Source organism: Zosterops lateralis (assembly GCF_965231275.1).
Source record: "Zosterops lateralis genome assembly, chromosome: 8".
NCBI classification, from domain to species: domain Eukaryota; kingdom Metazoa; phylum Chordata; class Aves; order Passeriformes; family Zosteropidae; genus Zosterops; species Zosterops lateralis.
The window spans coordinates 31,537,484-31,552,127 of NC_139768.1; the positions used below are offsets into that span (position 1 = coordinate 31,537,484).

At 45.3% G+C, this 14,644-nt stretch overlaps 1 protein-coding gene across 3 annotated transcripts in view; it reads right to left on the reverse strand.

Moving 5' to 3' along the window:
- Positions 1-14,644, reverse strand: part of PRKG1 (protein kinase cGMP-dependent 1) — a gene marked incomplete at its 5' end in the record, with an annotated part of 363,931 nt that overhangs the window by 61,982 nt on the left and 287,305 nt on the right. For 2 of the 3 annotated variants that reach the window (XM_083866088.1, XM_083866089.1), the window contains one exon: positions 386-451. In XM_083866088.1, coding sequence (XP_083722214.1) covers positions 386-451 — 66 coding nt within the window. Of the gene's footprint in view, positions 1-385; positions 452-2,580; positions 2,730-14,644 lie in introns of those variants that run through there. The other variant, XM_083866090.1, reaches the window with a different exon arrangement.

Consider the following 14,644-nt stretch of genomic DNA (forward strand, 5'->3'; position numbering starts at 1 on the left):
AGAACTCCCAGCAGGGCTGTGGCCTTCTCCCAAGGACTCTCCATCCCCACATGGACTGGGATAACACCTTGCTCCAACATTTGCCAGGAGCTGATGCCTTTCAGGACGTGAACTCCGCCTGTGTTCCACTGTAACACCCAGCTCCCTTCCCACAGCAATTCCAGCTCCTCCTTTATTTCCATTTGGACTTTCTAATTGTTACTATTGAGCTTTGTCTGGTTGATTTAGAGGCACCTTCCCTCCACTCATCGAGGATGTGACTGTGACTTTGTCACCACAAATTAAGAGGCCTCTCTGGAGAAGATGATCCAAGGCTCTCGTTGAGCTCTGGGAAATGTTTAAATTGGAGTTTTCCCCACAGCCTCAGGCAGAAGGAGGAACTTACTCTCTGTCTATGACCAGACAAGTGACTGCTTCAGCTGCGATGACATTGGCTGTCCTGACATCCTCCCTGCAAGGAAAAAAAAACACATTTCTTCAGTTATTTCCATTACAATCTCCTGATTTCCAACATACAGGGTTATTCAAGAACTTGGAGGACAAATTTCTGGCTTTCACAGCTTTTCCTTGCTGTTTTCATCATCCGTATAGGCTAATAAATGACTAGAATTCCAAGAGTAATAAAAATATCAATTTAATTTATTTTAATCCGGTTGATTTGGTGTTTCAACGTTTTAAGAGTCAGTGCTGCATTTTCTGGGCTCACTTCATCCCAATTCCCTCCAACTTTCCAAAGGCCAAGGGTAAGTGGATTACAGGCAGGAGAGACCTCCTCTCTTCTAAACACTCCTCATTCATTTAGGCTGGAATGCCACTCTGCACTTCCACTGGAGCAGAAAATGAGATTTACAGGTGCTGTTAGCAGTAGAAATTCCCATTTAAAGACTGCAGGTATTAAAGCAGGAATATGGTTTAAAAAGGGTGATGCACATGCACTTTCCCTTTGAGGTCATGATTAATTAACTTTAATTTCTTTGGAGCTCTCTTCATGCTCATACCTTTAGAGCAGAGCAAGCAGAAATACAAGGGAAGAGCATTAATATTCCAGCCTGTGCTGGAAAGCTGACTCTGAGTCTTTCCAGACTGGAATTAAGTGTGTATTAGTGCTAATTTACCCCACTGATAAATTACATTGTGCTAATGTAAAGCGAGGAGAAAGAAGCAGCGGAGTAGCAGTGGATAATTATCTCCATTAACTCCTAAAACTTGGGTAAATACAGAGAGGATAAGGAAGGATAATACTGAATTCCTCATTAGGTTGCTGTAGCCAGCTTTTGCCAATATATTGATCCATTTAAACGAGAATACAAACTTGTTTGTGTCCACTAATTCCTGTTAAAACTCAACACATTTGTCCCATTATCCCAGTTGTCACAAAAAGACCTTTATCCCTTTAAATTTATGGATCACAGACATGATTTGGTTACTGGTTTATACTTAGGTGATTATAGACCAGGAAAACACAGTAAAATAGGTGTCCTCAGTTCAAACACTTCCAATAAAATTTGAGATTAGGTATTCAGATGCACAAGGGACTGTTGTAGTTTCTGTTATACATCCTTTTCTAGAAGGTGACTTTGGGCAGCAGCTGCAGCTCAGGGAGGCACAGAAATCCCTGCCATTAAAGGGCCAATGAAACCTTGGAAGTGCATGGCATGAAAAACTCCAAGTGCAAGGCATTAATTGGGGAAGAAATTACTAAGAGGGGATTAAAGGCAAGAACAACTACCAGCAAGTGCCCAGCATTAAATGAGAGAGTAACTACCACAAGTAGGTGGCATCAAACACAACAAATAATTACTACAAGTACACAGACTTCAGTGCACAAGTTACTGCTACAAGTGCAGAATATGAAGTGCAAGGAGTAATTACTACAAGTCCAAGTAATTCCTACCTGTGCACAGCATTCAGCGGAAAATTAACCACTAGTAAGTGCACAGCATTAAATTGTTACGAGGGCACAGCATTAATTGCAACAAGTAACCCCTACACATGAACTGAACAAATAAAAAAGTAATTACTATAAGGGTGCAGCAGTAAATGTAATAAGTACTACAAGTGCAAAGCATTAAACCCAGAAGTTACTATCCCTAAATGCACAGAGCTGAAGGGAAAAGTAACCACTACAAGACATTAAATGCAGAAGTTACTACAAGTGCACAGCATTAAATGCAACCAATAATCATGGTATTAACTGAAACAGTAACTACTGCAAGTGCAGAGCATTAAAAATAAAGGTAATGTGCACTCCCAGTGCACAGCATTAAATGAAAAACTAATTACTAGTAAATACATGAAACAGCTAATTACTACCAGTGCAAAATATTCAATGCAGGGGTTAGTCCCAGTAAATGCCCAGCTTTAAAGGCAAACATGACTATGACCAGTGCAACAAGGAATTACGACAAGTGAAAAGTAATTACTGCATTAAATGCAACAGGTAGTTAATTACCACAAGCGCATCAAATACAAGTAATTATTTTAACAGCACGGCACTAACTGCAAGAGCAGCTATTGGAAATGCAACGTGTAAGACAGAACTTATTAACTTAATTAACTTATTTAACTTAATTAACTGACTCAGACACTCCCTGGCCTTCATCCCCTTCCTCCTCGGAGCTGCTTCCCGAAAAGCTGCACTCCTTGTCCGTGGAGTCACCCTCGCTGTCCGAGCGCTCCATGGCCCCGGCTGCTCCAGCATTTCCCCTGGACACGCCTGATCCCCTCCAGCTCTGGGCTCTGTGTCCCCCCTGGCCTCTCCCAGCTCCCCCAGCCCAGAGCTCAGCACCTGCACAAAGGTCACAGCTGCTGCGAGGGCTCTCGGCCGCCGAAACCCAAGAGGGGAGGATTTGGGAGCCCTCAGGAGATCCTTGGCTATGGACAAGGGCCAAAAACCCCATCAGGAAACCTCGTGTGCCCTTTTCAGCTCCTCAACCCCGTGGTGGAATTAGGTGGTAAAAAATACCCATGTTCCTAAATGTTCCCAGGTGTGTCATCACGCCACTGGAAACACGAGGATCTTATTTAAGGGATGAAATGCACAGATCTGGTTTCCTCCTTGGAATTTACAGCCAACTTCACCACATTGCGAAGTCACAACAATTTTGCTTCTGACAAGCTGTCAACAACTCAATTTAAGAAGAGATAAGCTTATACTTCAGCCTCTGTCTCATGGTTTTACCTAAGGCTGCCACAATTCACCCTAAATGTAAAAATATTGGAGGTTATTCCTGTTGTTTTGCTTTTTTTATCTTCCTACATCCCCAAACGGCTTGAAATCCTGCTCCCATAGCTCCCACTGCTCCCAATCCCTTGGAGAGGGACTCCACCCCCGCCCTGGACAGTCAGTTCCAATGTTTGACAGCTCCTTCTGTAAAGGAATTTTTCCCAACATCCAACCTAAACCTCTTCTTGTGCATTTTGAGGCCCTTTCCCCTTGTCCTGTCCCTGTTCCCTGGCAGCAGAGCCCGACCCCCCCTGGCTGTCCCCTCCTGTCAGGGACTTGTGCAGAGCCACAAGGTCCCCCCTGAGCCTTCTTTTCTCCAGGCTGCTGGAATTCCAGTAGCAGCTCCTGGGAGGTTTTACTTTTATAACTCAGTTCAGTAAAGACAGAGCAGAATTTCCTTGACCAACAGAGAAAGACCTGAGGCCTCAGCTCCATAAATATTCCAGTCAATTATCACAAAGGGTTCCTCTTTTTTTTGTAAATCTTGTTGTACAACCCTTGGCAGGGCTTAAACCTTTTGGCTAGGGCCACTGGGAGTAGAAATATATTTTAGGAGCAGTCAGTAAATGCTAACAAGATGCTCACAAGGCATAAAACCAGGTATTAGAGGGAGCTGGTACATTTTCTATTTGAAGAGTTGCACATTTTTCTTGTATTGAGTAAAATATTGGTAAAATAGTATTTTTGAAGCTCAGTGAGCTGAATTGCTGTTCTCTAAGAAATGTTTTGTTTTCCCAATATCCATGAAGCTTAAAACACATGGGGTTTTGGCTACATGTCCTCAAATTGGAGTACCTTGGAGTCAAATCCCTCCTGTTGTATTTCATTCCCTTTTAGGAAGTGAGATTTTAATGCCTGACAGGGTTTTTACAAGGTTTTTTATGAAATGGTTTTTCAAGTGCAGCTTTTTCCAAAGGCACCTTTTATTAGTTTCACATTAAAATCTATAAAAGTTTAGTAGAGCACGCTGCTTTTATTAATCCCCATGATGTATTATTATATCAAAGCCAATGGCAAATGGATGTTGGGCTCTGAGGAAGATGAAAGGTTGGAAAGCCAAATTTTGGTCTGTGCAGGGTGGTTTTCCCCCATGGAAATCAGGAAGATCCAGATGATTGATGCAGGAATGCATCACACAATTCATTAAATTTGGAGAACTCCAAAGTCACCAAGCCCAGTCTTTGACTGATGCTCATTTTGTCAACTCCTTCCCTGGGAGGGTGGGCAGGCCCTGGCACAGGGTGCCCAGAGCAGCTGTGGCTGCCCCTGGATCCCTGGAAGTGTCCAAGGCCAGGCTGGATGCGGCTTTGAACAATCTGGAATAGTGGAAGGTGTCCCTGCCCACGGCAGGGGGAGGAATGGGATGAGTTTTAAGGTCCCTTCCAACCCACACCATTCTGTGACCCCGCGGACACAGCCACATCCAGTTGTTTCCTGATGGTCACCATTTCCTTCCCTAAAAATGAGGATAAAACCCCATTTCTTGCCTCCAGAAACTGGAGAACCTCAAAGGACCACCCAGAGCATGTGGGTCAGTGCCTGGTCCTTGGTGGCTGCTCTGCAGATCCTGGGAGAGTCCCTGGCAGAAATCTCAGGAGGTGAGTGCTGAGACCAGCTGAGAATGGTGTTAATGAGGGTGTTCAGAAATAAAAAATGAGGCCTTCCCTGGTGGGTTTTAAATTATGCCACAGGACTATCCAGAGGTTCTTAATTTGCTGCTATTTGAGTTCTTTAATGCATTTTCCCACCTTCCAGCACTGTACACTTGACCTTGTTACAATACTCTTAATAAGGCTGATTTAAAGCATTTAGGACAAGACACTCAGATAGGGAGGAAAATGGGAAAAAAATCAGTTCTAAGCTTGAATTTAGCAAAAGAGCTCAGAGCCCAGCATGTCTATCTTCACTTTTATTTTACTGGGTATTTTCTGATTACACCACAACTTCCAGGTGGGACATAAGAATCAGCTTTATTGGGTATTCTGAGGAATGGAACCCAAATTTAGTGATCTTCTATCCTTTATAATGAGGAATTTGCCTACCTGGAGACTTAAAAATGTCTTTTTAAAGCTTTGATTACCTTTTATTTGTAATAATTTTTATAACTTCACCTGCATCTTGGCCTATAGTTGCAGCAGGCCATTCAGCACAGGAAGGACTCACAGCACTAAAAATCAGGAGAAAAAGTGTTCCTTCTTCAGTGGGAGGGTCTGCACTAAACCACTTCCAGTGTTAAAATGGGCAAGAACTTATGGAAATTTGATTAGGGATTAAAAGGGTTTTTATAAAATAAAACGTCTGTCAAAAGAGGAAATAAAACTCAAAGCTTAAATAAAAAATATATGGGGGAAAATATATATGAGGCTGAATTATAGCCCTGGATCTTGAAAAACAGCACTGGAATGGTCTGGGAAAGTCACCTGGAAATTAAGAATTATATTTCCCTAATAAATGTTCTGATATTTATATTCCCATGGGTCCTTCAGACTTGGCAGAAAGTAGCACTGGATGTCCTTGGGATGTCAGTGTCTCCATGAGAATCAAACTCCTCCTCAATTAGTTTTCTAAAAAAAGGAGAATCTTGGTGCATTCAGGACAAAGTGAAGTTTTAGATAAAAATTTCTCTCTTCCGGGAGTAGTCACATTCCAAATGTGTGTTTCAAGGAAGGATCCAACTCTTTAAGTGTCCAAGGCCAGGTTGGACAGGGCTTGGAGCAGCCTGGGATAGTGGAAGGTGCCCTGCCCATGGCAGGGGGAGGAATGGGATGAGTTTTAAGGTCCCTTCCAGCCGCAAAAATTCTGATATTTGGGGTTGATATTCCCTATATATATAATATATAAAGAAAATAATAACTATTTATTTCCTGACAAATGGCACTTTCCAGATCCACAACTCACAGATGGCAAATCCCAGTGGAACACCGCTCCCTGTGGCTCTCCCTTTGCTGGTGATGAGCCAGGAACCAAAGTCAGATTGGAACTTGCAGAAGCTGCAGTGCCAAGGGAAGGTGGCAGATGGATTTGGGATGTTTGCCTGAGCACCTGTGCAAAGTGGCACCCTCAGCTCAGTTTCCACCCAGGTGTTCACAAACAGCCTTTCCAAGAGTTCCAAGTGCCAAACAGCCTCTCCTGAAACATCTGCCCCCAGCCAAGAGGATCCATTTCACAAATCCCATTCCAGCAGAACAACAATTCCACCTTCTGTCAATTCCACTGAGCTTTTCTGAGCCCTTCAGGCAAATAGAGGGATCATTGACAGTGCTGGGGTGGGAACACTCGGAAGTCAGAGAATCATGGAATGGTTTGCGTGGGAAGGGCCATTAAAGATCAGCTCATTCCACTCCTGCCATGGCAGGGACACCTCCCACTGTCCCAGGCTGCTCCAACCCCCAAAGTCCAACCTGGCCTTGGACACTGCCAGGGATCCAGGGGCAGCCACAGCTGCTCTGGGCACCCTGTGCCAGGGCCTGCCCACCCTCCCAGGGAACAATTCCTTCCCAATATCCCATCCAGCCCTGCCCTCTGGCACTGGGAAGCCATTCCCTGTGTCCTGTCCCTCCATCCCTTGTCCCAAGCTCCTCTCCAGCTCTCCTGGAGCCCCTTTAGGCCCTGGCAGGGGCTCTGAGCTCTCCCTGGAGCCTTCTCCAGTACCTGTGGGCTGCCATCTGTCACAGCCTCTGCTCTTTTCTCTGGGCACAGAAACTCCATTTGTGCCTCCCCTTGGGGAATCCACCTGCCTGGGAACGGAATTCCAATAAAATCCAAGAGCTGCCACAACACAGTGAGGATATACACTGCAGGTATCCAGCAAAATCCTTATTGTTGGTGCCTTTTAAGGCTGAAAGAGATGAGCATCTCATCCCTTATCCTTTGCTTCCAAGTCTTGCATGGAATCTGTTTTAAATCCCTCTAACTGCACCCATCCCACCATTATATTTTTTTAGTCTTCGATCATGTGTCCTTTCTGGACAGGCTCTTAGAGACTTTGAAATAAGAAATAATTTGGCACTTTGGGACAGATCCCTCCACCTGGGAAACTTGAGAGACCTGAAACTCTTTGGAATGCTGGAAAAGTCAGAGCCTTTTGTGCTGTTGGTTTAGTGTCCTGCTGGTGAAAAAAAAATGAGGAAAAATTCAGATTTTAAACTCGCCCCCAGTATGTCCTTGAGCAACATCAGATATTTTATGGGAAAAGCTCCCTAAGCAGGACATCTCCAAGGAATGCAGGCTCATTCAGGAAATGTGTTATCATTTGGAATGATGAAATGATAAAATGTTGTATCATTATTGGCTGGATCTTCCAGCATCAGATCAAGCAAGGAATCACAGAACTGTTGGAAAAGCCCTCTAGGATCATCGAGTCCAACCATTCACCTCACAGTGCCCAGTCCTCCCCTAAACCCTGACCCCAGTGCCACACGCACAGTTTTAATCCCTGCAGGGATCCACACTGTCCCACTGGTGTTTCCCACTGGGAACAATGATCAGAAATCCCTCTCTGCTGATGGCAAAACCATTTCCAGTGGGCCCACCATTCACAGTGCTCCCAGGAAACCCTCAATGATATTGACATAACCTACTACAGTGTTTCCAGCAGCTCAGAAAGGCAGGGAAGAGCAAACACAGCTACAGGAATTAAAACTGGTATTTGTAGGTAAACTGTGGCCTAAGTTTAGTCTGAAGTGACAGATAAACCCAAATCTGAGTGACAAAATGCTGACACTAGGATGGTAGAGCCTCCTTGACTACCAAACCCATTAATGGTTCAACCCAATTACTTGTGTAATTTATTCAGAATTATTGTAATGAGCCAGAGCCACACTAGGCCGTAATTAATTATATTCCCCAAGTGAAACAACCCAGGGGTATGAAATTAGCACTTTTTCATTAAAGTGAAATAAAACCCTACCACACCCCACCCATTGCTGTTTTAATCAGCCAGTGGGTGACAAGAGCATCTTTAAAACATATTAAATGTTAATTATCCCATTCAAGGACAAATCAATTATACCTTGAACAAATCAGGAGAGTTTCTAGAAACTCTGTGAAACGAGGTGCCTTGCAGACCTACCCTGCAATGGGGAACTTATCTGCCAGCCTTGATCAGCTCATTCAAAGCCAGGAAAAGCCAAAAACCCAGGAAATGACAAAAACCTGGGGAACTGGCACAGATAAGGAGGAAACTAATTATTTGCATTATTTTCCTCAAAGAAGAAGAGCAGCAGCAACAGAATTCAGCAGCCAGAGCCACATGAAATGGTCCTTGACATATTTTCTTCATTAAAGACTCGGCAGCCGCATTTTAATATTATTTAATAAGTTAAGAGACAAACATGAAGAGGGAATAAGATGACCTCCAAGACCATTGATAAAATTACCCCCACCTTGTCAACTCCTTCCCTGGGAGGGTGGGCAGGCCTTGGCACAGGGTGCCCAGAGCAGCTGTGGCTGCCCCTGGATCCCTGGCAGTGTCCAAGGCCAGGCTGGACTTTGGGGCTTGGAGCAGCCTGGGACAGTGGGAGGTGTCCCTGCCCATGGCAGGAGTGGAATGAGCTGATCCTTAATGTCCCTTCCAACCCAAGCCATTCTGGGATTTGAAGAGATCCAAGTCCCTTTTCCCATGGCTGCCTCACCCCTCTCCAAGCCCTGGACACTGATAACAACTTGGGCCTGGATGGAAAACGTGGATCAGCCAAATTGAGAAGTGCTCCAGTGCTTCTCCTGAGCTCCAGCAGGAACACAGGGCCAGAGGGTCATTGTCCCATCATGACTTCAAAGCTCCTGATAATTAAAATCCTTCCCTTCTGCTCTCTTACTACCCTTAATCTGCAATCTCCACATGGGAAAAGTATCTTCTGTAGCCATAAAAGGAGAAATAAGGCTACAAAGTTAATTCCAATACTTTATTACAGGCCTTTCATCAAGAGTTTCCAAATGATAAAACATTTCCTGAATGAGCCTGCGTTCCTTGGAGATGTCCTGCTTAGGGAGCTTTTCCCATAAAATATCTGATGTTGCTCAAGGACATACTGGGGGCGAGTTTAAAATCTGAATTTTTCCTCTTTTTTTTTTCACCAGCAGGACACTAAACCAACAGCACAAAAGGCTCTGACTTTTCCAGCATTCCAAAGAGTTTCAGGTCTCCCAAGTTTCCCAGGTGGAGGGATCTCTCCCAGAGTGCCAAATTATTTCTTATTTCTTATTTCAAAGTCTCTAAGAGCCTGTCCAGAAAGGACACATGATGGAAGATAAAAAAATATATAATGCAATGCCTATGTGTTATTCCCCTGCTCTTGTGACACCCCCAAACCCATGGAGATTAGATATATTCCCATTTTCCTGACAATAAAGACCAGGCTCAAGAGCTTTTTGAAGCAATCAGTGGCAATAATCCCAGTTAAATGCCAGAGTCCTTAGTTTAAATTACTTCCCTTGGGATTTATTCCCCCAGGAATTTTTTTAAAGCAGCTCCAAGTTGTCATTTAGGAGGTTTAGCTTGGACATGATGGAAAACTTCAGAAAAACTTGGAGCAGTGCAATAGATGATGCTTCTTCCTCAGAGAGTTTTAAGATTAGGCTGGACGAGGGAATGATGACTCTGCTCCAGGAGTTGGGATATCCCTGCTTGGAGCAAGAAGTCAGAGCAGGGACCTTTGGAACTCTTTTCTGGCCAATTTTCAGCTGATTTTTCTCTATTTCCTGCCCACAGTTCCCCACTCCTTCTGGCAAATCCAACTCATTTGTAAATGTCCCACACTAAAAACCACAGCCCCAGTTCCAGGTGAAGAACAAGACCCAAACACCTTTTCATGCCACCTCAGTTTTCCTTCAGGCAGATTTATCCCAGAAAGGTTGAAGAGAAAACCTGGGAGAATTTCAGATGCCAATTCCAGATGCAAGACAGGAGAGAAAATCCCAGCCAGGGCCATCCTTACAAGCACTGTATTAACCTGTGGAAATGGGAGATGTTGGAAACACCCAGCTGCAGAGAAGAGCAATACTGGCTTTCAAATTCCATCTCCTTTTCCAAAGCTTTCTGGAGGACATTTCAAAGTGTCCAAGGTCAGGATGTTAAAATCCCAGGAAGGCTTCCCCAGCAGTGGGGAACTGGGATCATGTGCTGTGTTTGATGCAAGATTTACTCTGCAGTTTCTGCATAAAGGCTTCGGTGTCATCAGTGCAAAACCTCCCAGCCTCTTCATGGCCTGAGGCATTCCCTCCACTCCACTGAACTCCCAAATATCCCCAGCAAGTTCTGCCTTGCCTAATTCCTGTCCTTTCAGCATGGAGAAGATGCCCCAGCCCAATGCTGCAGCCAAGGGTGTAGAGGAGTTGCAGGACCATGGAAGAGCTGAGTCCCTTCAGTCTTTAGGACGGTCCTGCCCAGGAACTTCACATCCCTTTCTCTCTCCCTCATTTAATTTCCTTTCATTTGTCCCTCTGGGAAAAAATGCTTTCCCATCTGTTCAGCTGTAGAAGGCTGAGGATGGTTTGGAAGGCTTCAATCCAGGACCAGAAGCTCATTTATTGGGCAGGAATTGTTCCCTGGGAGGGTGGGCAGGCCCTGGCACAGGGTGCCCAGAGCAGCTGGGGCTGCCCCTGGATCCCTGGCAGTGTCCAAGGCCAGGCTGGACTTTGGGGCTTGGAGCAGCCTGGGACAGTGGAAGTGTCCCTGCCATGGCAGGGGGTGGAACTGGATGATCCTTAGTGCCCCTTCCACCCAAACAATTCCGGGATTCTGATATTCCCTGTCACCATCTCAGCCCCGGAATGGTGCAAAAGTCATATTTAAACACAATTTTTGGGGTGTGAAGTTCCCAAATATTTTGTATCCAAAATTATACAATGGGATGAGAAAATAAACCAGCACCTAGGACAAATGCTGAGTAACCCCCTGTAATAGTCATTTTCATCTTTATAAGATCATGGTTTATATAAAACTCTAAAACCTTCCAGTTTCTTCTCAATTCTACAACTTCCAACCTTTCATTTAATTACAGCCTGACTCCGGACATAATGAAATTTAGCAGGTGCCTTAAGGATGTGATATTTAGAGCTTTAGATTTCAGGAACCAAGGAGTGGATTTTACAAACCTAGGGGCTGAAGGGAAAAAAATTAAATATAAAAACTTTTGATGAATTTAAATCTCTGCCAGTGCCTTCAGCAGCCAGAGTGAAATTGCTTCGTTAGAGAAGTTCTGCCACATAACCCTAAACCACTTTTTCAGCCTGAACAAACCCGAGATTAAATTGAGAGGAAGGTTGCCCACAGCTTTCATAGTTTTAAATGAACTTTTTCCTTCTTTCTTATTGAATATAAACACAGCTAAAATGTGAACATGTCTGTTCCATCCCAAGGCGCGCAGCTCAACAATTCCCACCCCTCCTGTTGGATTTGGGACAATCTGTGGTGAAATTCCAGGGAGAATCACTGACACCTTGCTTCGAACAGCAAAAGCCTGCAGGGAACTCAGTGACAAACATCAATTTAAAAAATAAATATAGGAAATGTAATTACTGTCAGCAAATCTGCACTTTCTAGGGGGTCTCAAAGCCTGGGCAGCTTTGTGGGTCTTCACTGGAAATTTCTGCCAGGCTCAAGAGCATCTGGAAGAAGCCCCAAGATACTTTTTAGAGTGCAATAAATAGGGGTGGGATGCCAAAATGACCAGTGGAAAGGTTGGATGGGGGCAGATCATGGAGGAAAAGAGAAGGAGTTGGGGTTTGAGGCAAGAAAACTGAGGAGTTAGGGCCCAAACAAAAGGGTCAAAGCAATCCTGACAGATAACAGCTATTCCAGAGCAGCCTCAGAGTGTCCAGCCATAAAACCTCTGGAGGGTTTTGCCATATGGCAATCTTGGGACTTTCTCTTGTTTAGGAGACAGACAAATCCAGAAATGAGCTGTGGGATATCAGGACAGAGGGAATGAGCTGAAAGTTCAGTGAAGAGACAAAAAAAAAAACCACCAACAAAAAAGACAAAAAGGAGGAAACAAACCCCTGTAATCCCCACGTGGAGGCTGGAGAATCAACACAGCTCTTCCACCACACATAGGAAGAAGGAAGTTGGGGATGCCAAGAGAAGGTCAAGGCAGCTCTGAATTCCAGTGACAACTCTCCAAGTCCAGAAATGGATTGGTAGTCCTGGGTTGTTTTATGAATGCTTAGGAATGGCTTTACTTAAAGACCAACAGCTGAGCTGATTGACCAAAAGATGAATAAAGGAAAGAAAAAATAAATAAGAATCAAATCCATCCATTCAGATGGATGCTCTAATCAGAGCCCTTTAGGGCTGGAGTTGTGCCAGGTGCCCTCTGTGAGCCCCCTCTGGCTCAAATCATGACCTGATGATGCTGTAAAACTGGAAGAGAAGAAATCCCAACAGCTTTCCATGCAATAAATAATACTGGTGGTAAGGAGAGATGAAAAGGGGGCAGCGTTTGGATGGATGGGCAGAGTCCAATACGATGAAGTTTAATAAGTCCAAGGGCCAAGTCCTGCATTATGGCCACAAGAACCCCCTGCAATGCTCCAGGCTGGGGATGGTGTGGTTGGACAGTGCCCAGGCAGAAAGGGACCTGGGGGTACGGGTGACAGCCATGAACATGAGCCAGCAGAGTGCCCTGGTGGCCGAGAAGGCCAAGGGCACCTGGCCTGGATCAGGAACGGTGTGGCCAGCAGGAGCAGGGAGGTCCTTCTTCCCCTGTACTGGGCCCTGGTGAGGCCACACCTCGAGTGCTGTGTCCAGCTCTGGCCCCTCAGTTTAGGAAGGACATTGAGTGCTGTGTCCAGCTCTGGCCCCTCAGTTTAGGAAGGACATTGAGTGCTGTGTCCAGCTCTGGCCCCTCAGTTTAGGAAGGACATTGAGTGCTGTGCCCAGCTCTGGCCCCTCAGTTTAGGAAGGACATTGAGACACTTGAGCACATCCAGAGGAGATGAGGCTGGTGAGGGGCTGGGAACACAAACACTGTGAGGAACGACTGAGGGAGCTGGGGTTGTTCAGCCTCGAGAAAATCAGACTCAGGGGTGACCTTGTCACTCTCTACAACTCCCTGAAAGGTGGCTGTGCTCAGGTGGGGGTTGGTCTCTTTCTCCTGGCAGCAACTGACAGAAGGAAAGGAAACAGCCTTAAGCTGTGCCAGGGAAATATAGGTTGGATATTAGGAAAAAGTTTTTCATGGAAAAAGTGGTAAAGTACTGGAATGGTCTGCCTGGGGAGGTGGTGGAGTCACCATCCCTGGATGTGTTCAAAAAAAGACTGGATGTGGCACTCAGTGTCGTGGTTTAGTTGGGGTGATAGGGCTGAGTTGGACTCAATGATCTTGTAGGTCTCTTCCAACCCAGTGATCCTGTGATGTGACAACACCTCAGGAGAACCATAACTTGTCCATTTTCTCTTTGGAAAGAGAAAAGCAGGGACCTCTTGGGCAGAGAATGGAGACAAAAGCTGACAAATGATGGTCAGGGAATGAAAAGACGACTAGGGTACTGCTGCTGAGCTGAAGAGATGGCAGAGGGGGGAAGACAATAATCATAATTAAGGAAACCAGCCTGCTTCAGGATTCCTGCCAGAACAGTTTGGCAGCATAAGAACAAGTGGATCTGGGGATAAGAACCTTGTGTGTGAAGAACAAAGAAGATAGAGGAGGTTTGGTGCCTTGAACCTGCAGAGAATCAGCTGCTGCAGGACTGGGACAGGAAGATGGGAAAGAGAGGTCCCAGAGGAGCAGGGGCTGCATGGACTCTCCACTGGCCAGATGCCCATCAGTGTAATGGCCAGGCTTTAATAAAACAGATAACTCACAGAGAAGGCACCATGGTCCAGTCTATCCCAAAAATGTCAGGAAACCAATTAACCAATGGTTAATTCCAGCGTTGAGGTCTTATCTCACCTGCACTCATCAGCAGTGCCTGAGGCTCCCATAGCCATGAAGAGTGTCTGGTTGGAAATAACCAGCATTGTCCATGGTGTCCCAGTGCCCACCCTCATCCCAGCCCTGTGGGAGGGGTTGGCAGTGTCCCAGCTCTGAGCTGTCCAGCACAGGATCTGTTCACACACTCTCCCACACAGCTGGCACAGCTGGAGATGTTTCCCCCTCTTAAATTCCCTGGAATGGGAAGCTTGAGTCTCCAGTGGAGATTTGGAATGATGCCTTAAGATTTCAGCCTTTGTATTTTCAAATCCTGCACTGCATTAGTGCATAACTCTAAACTCCATACAAAGTGTTAATTAACTGTCCTCACATTTTGGTCAGACAAAACAATCCCTCTGGGCCTGAGATCCAAGGAAACCCTACAGCCTCAGGCCCCAAAAAGCATAAACAAAAGTGAATTGTGGGGAAGCCAACTGGGGGTATATGACTTCATTACCTGAAGCTGTAAGTGGAGGATTAATCCCTGATATGTAAATGGACCAAA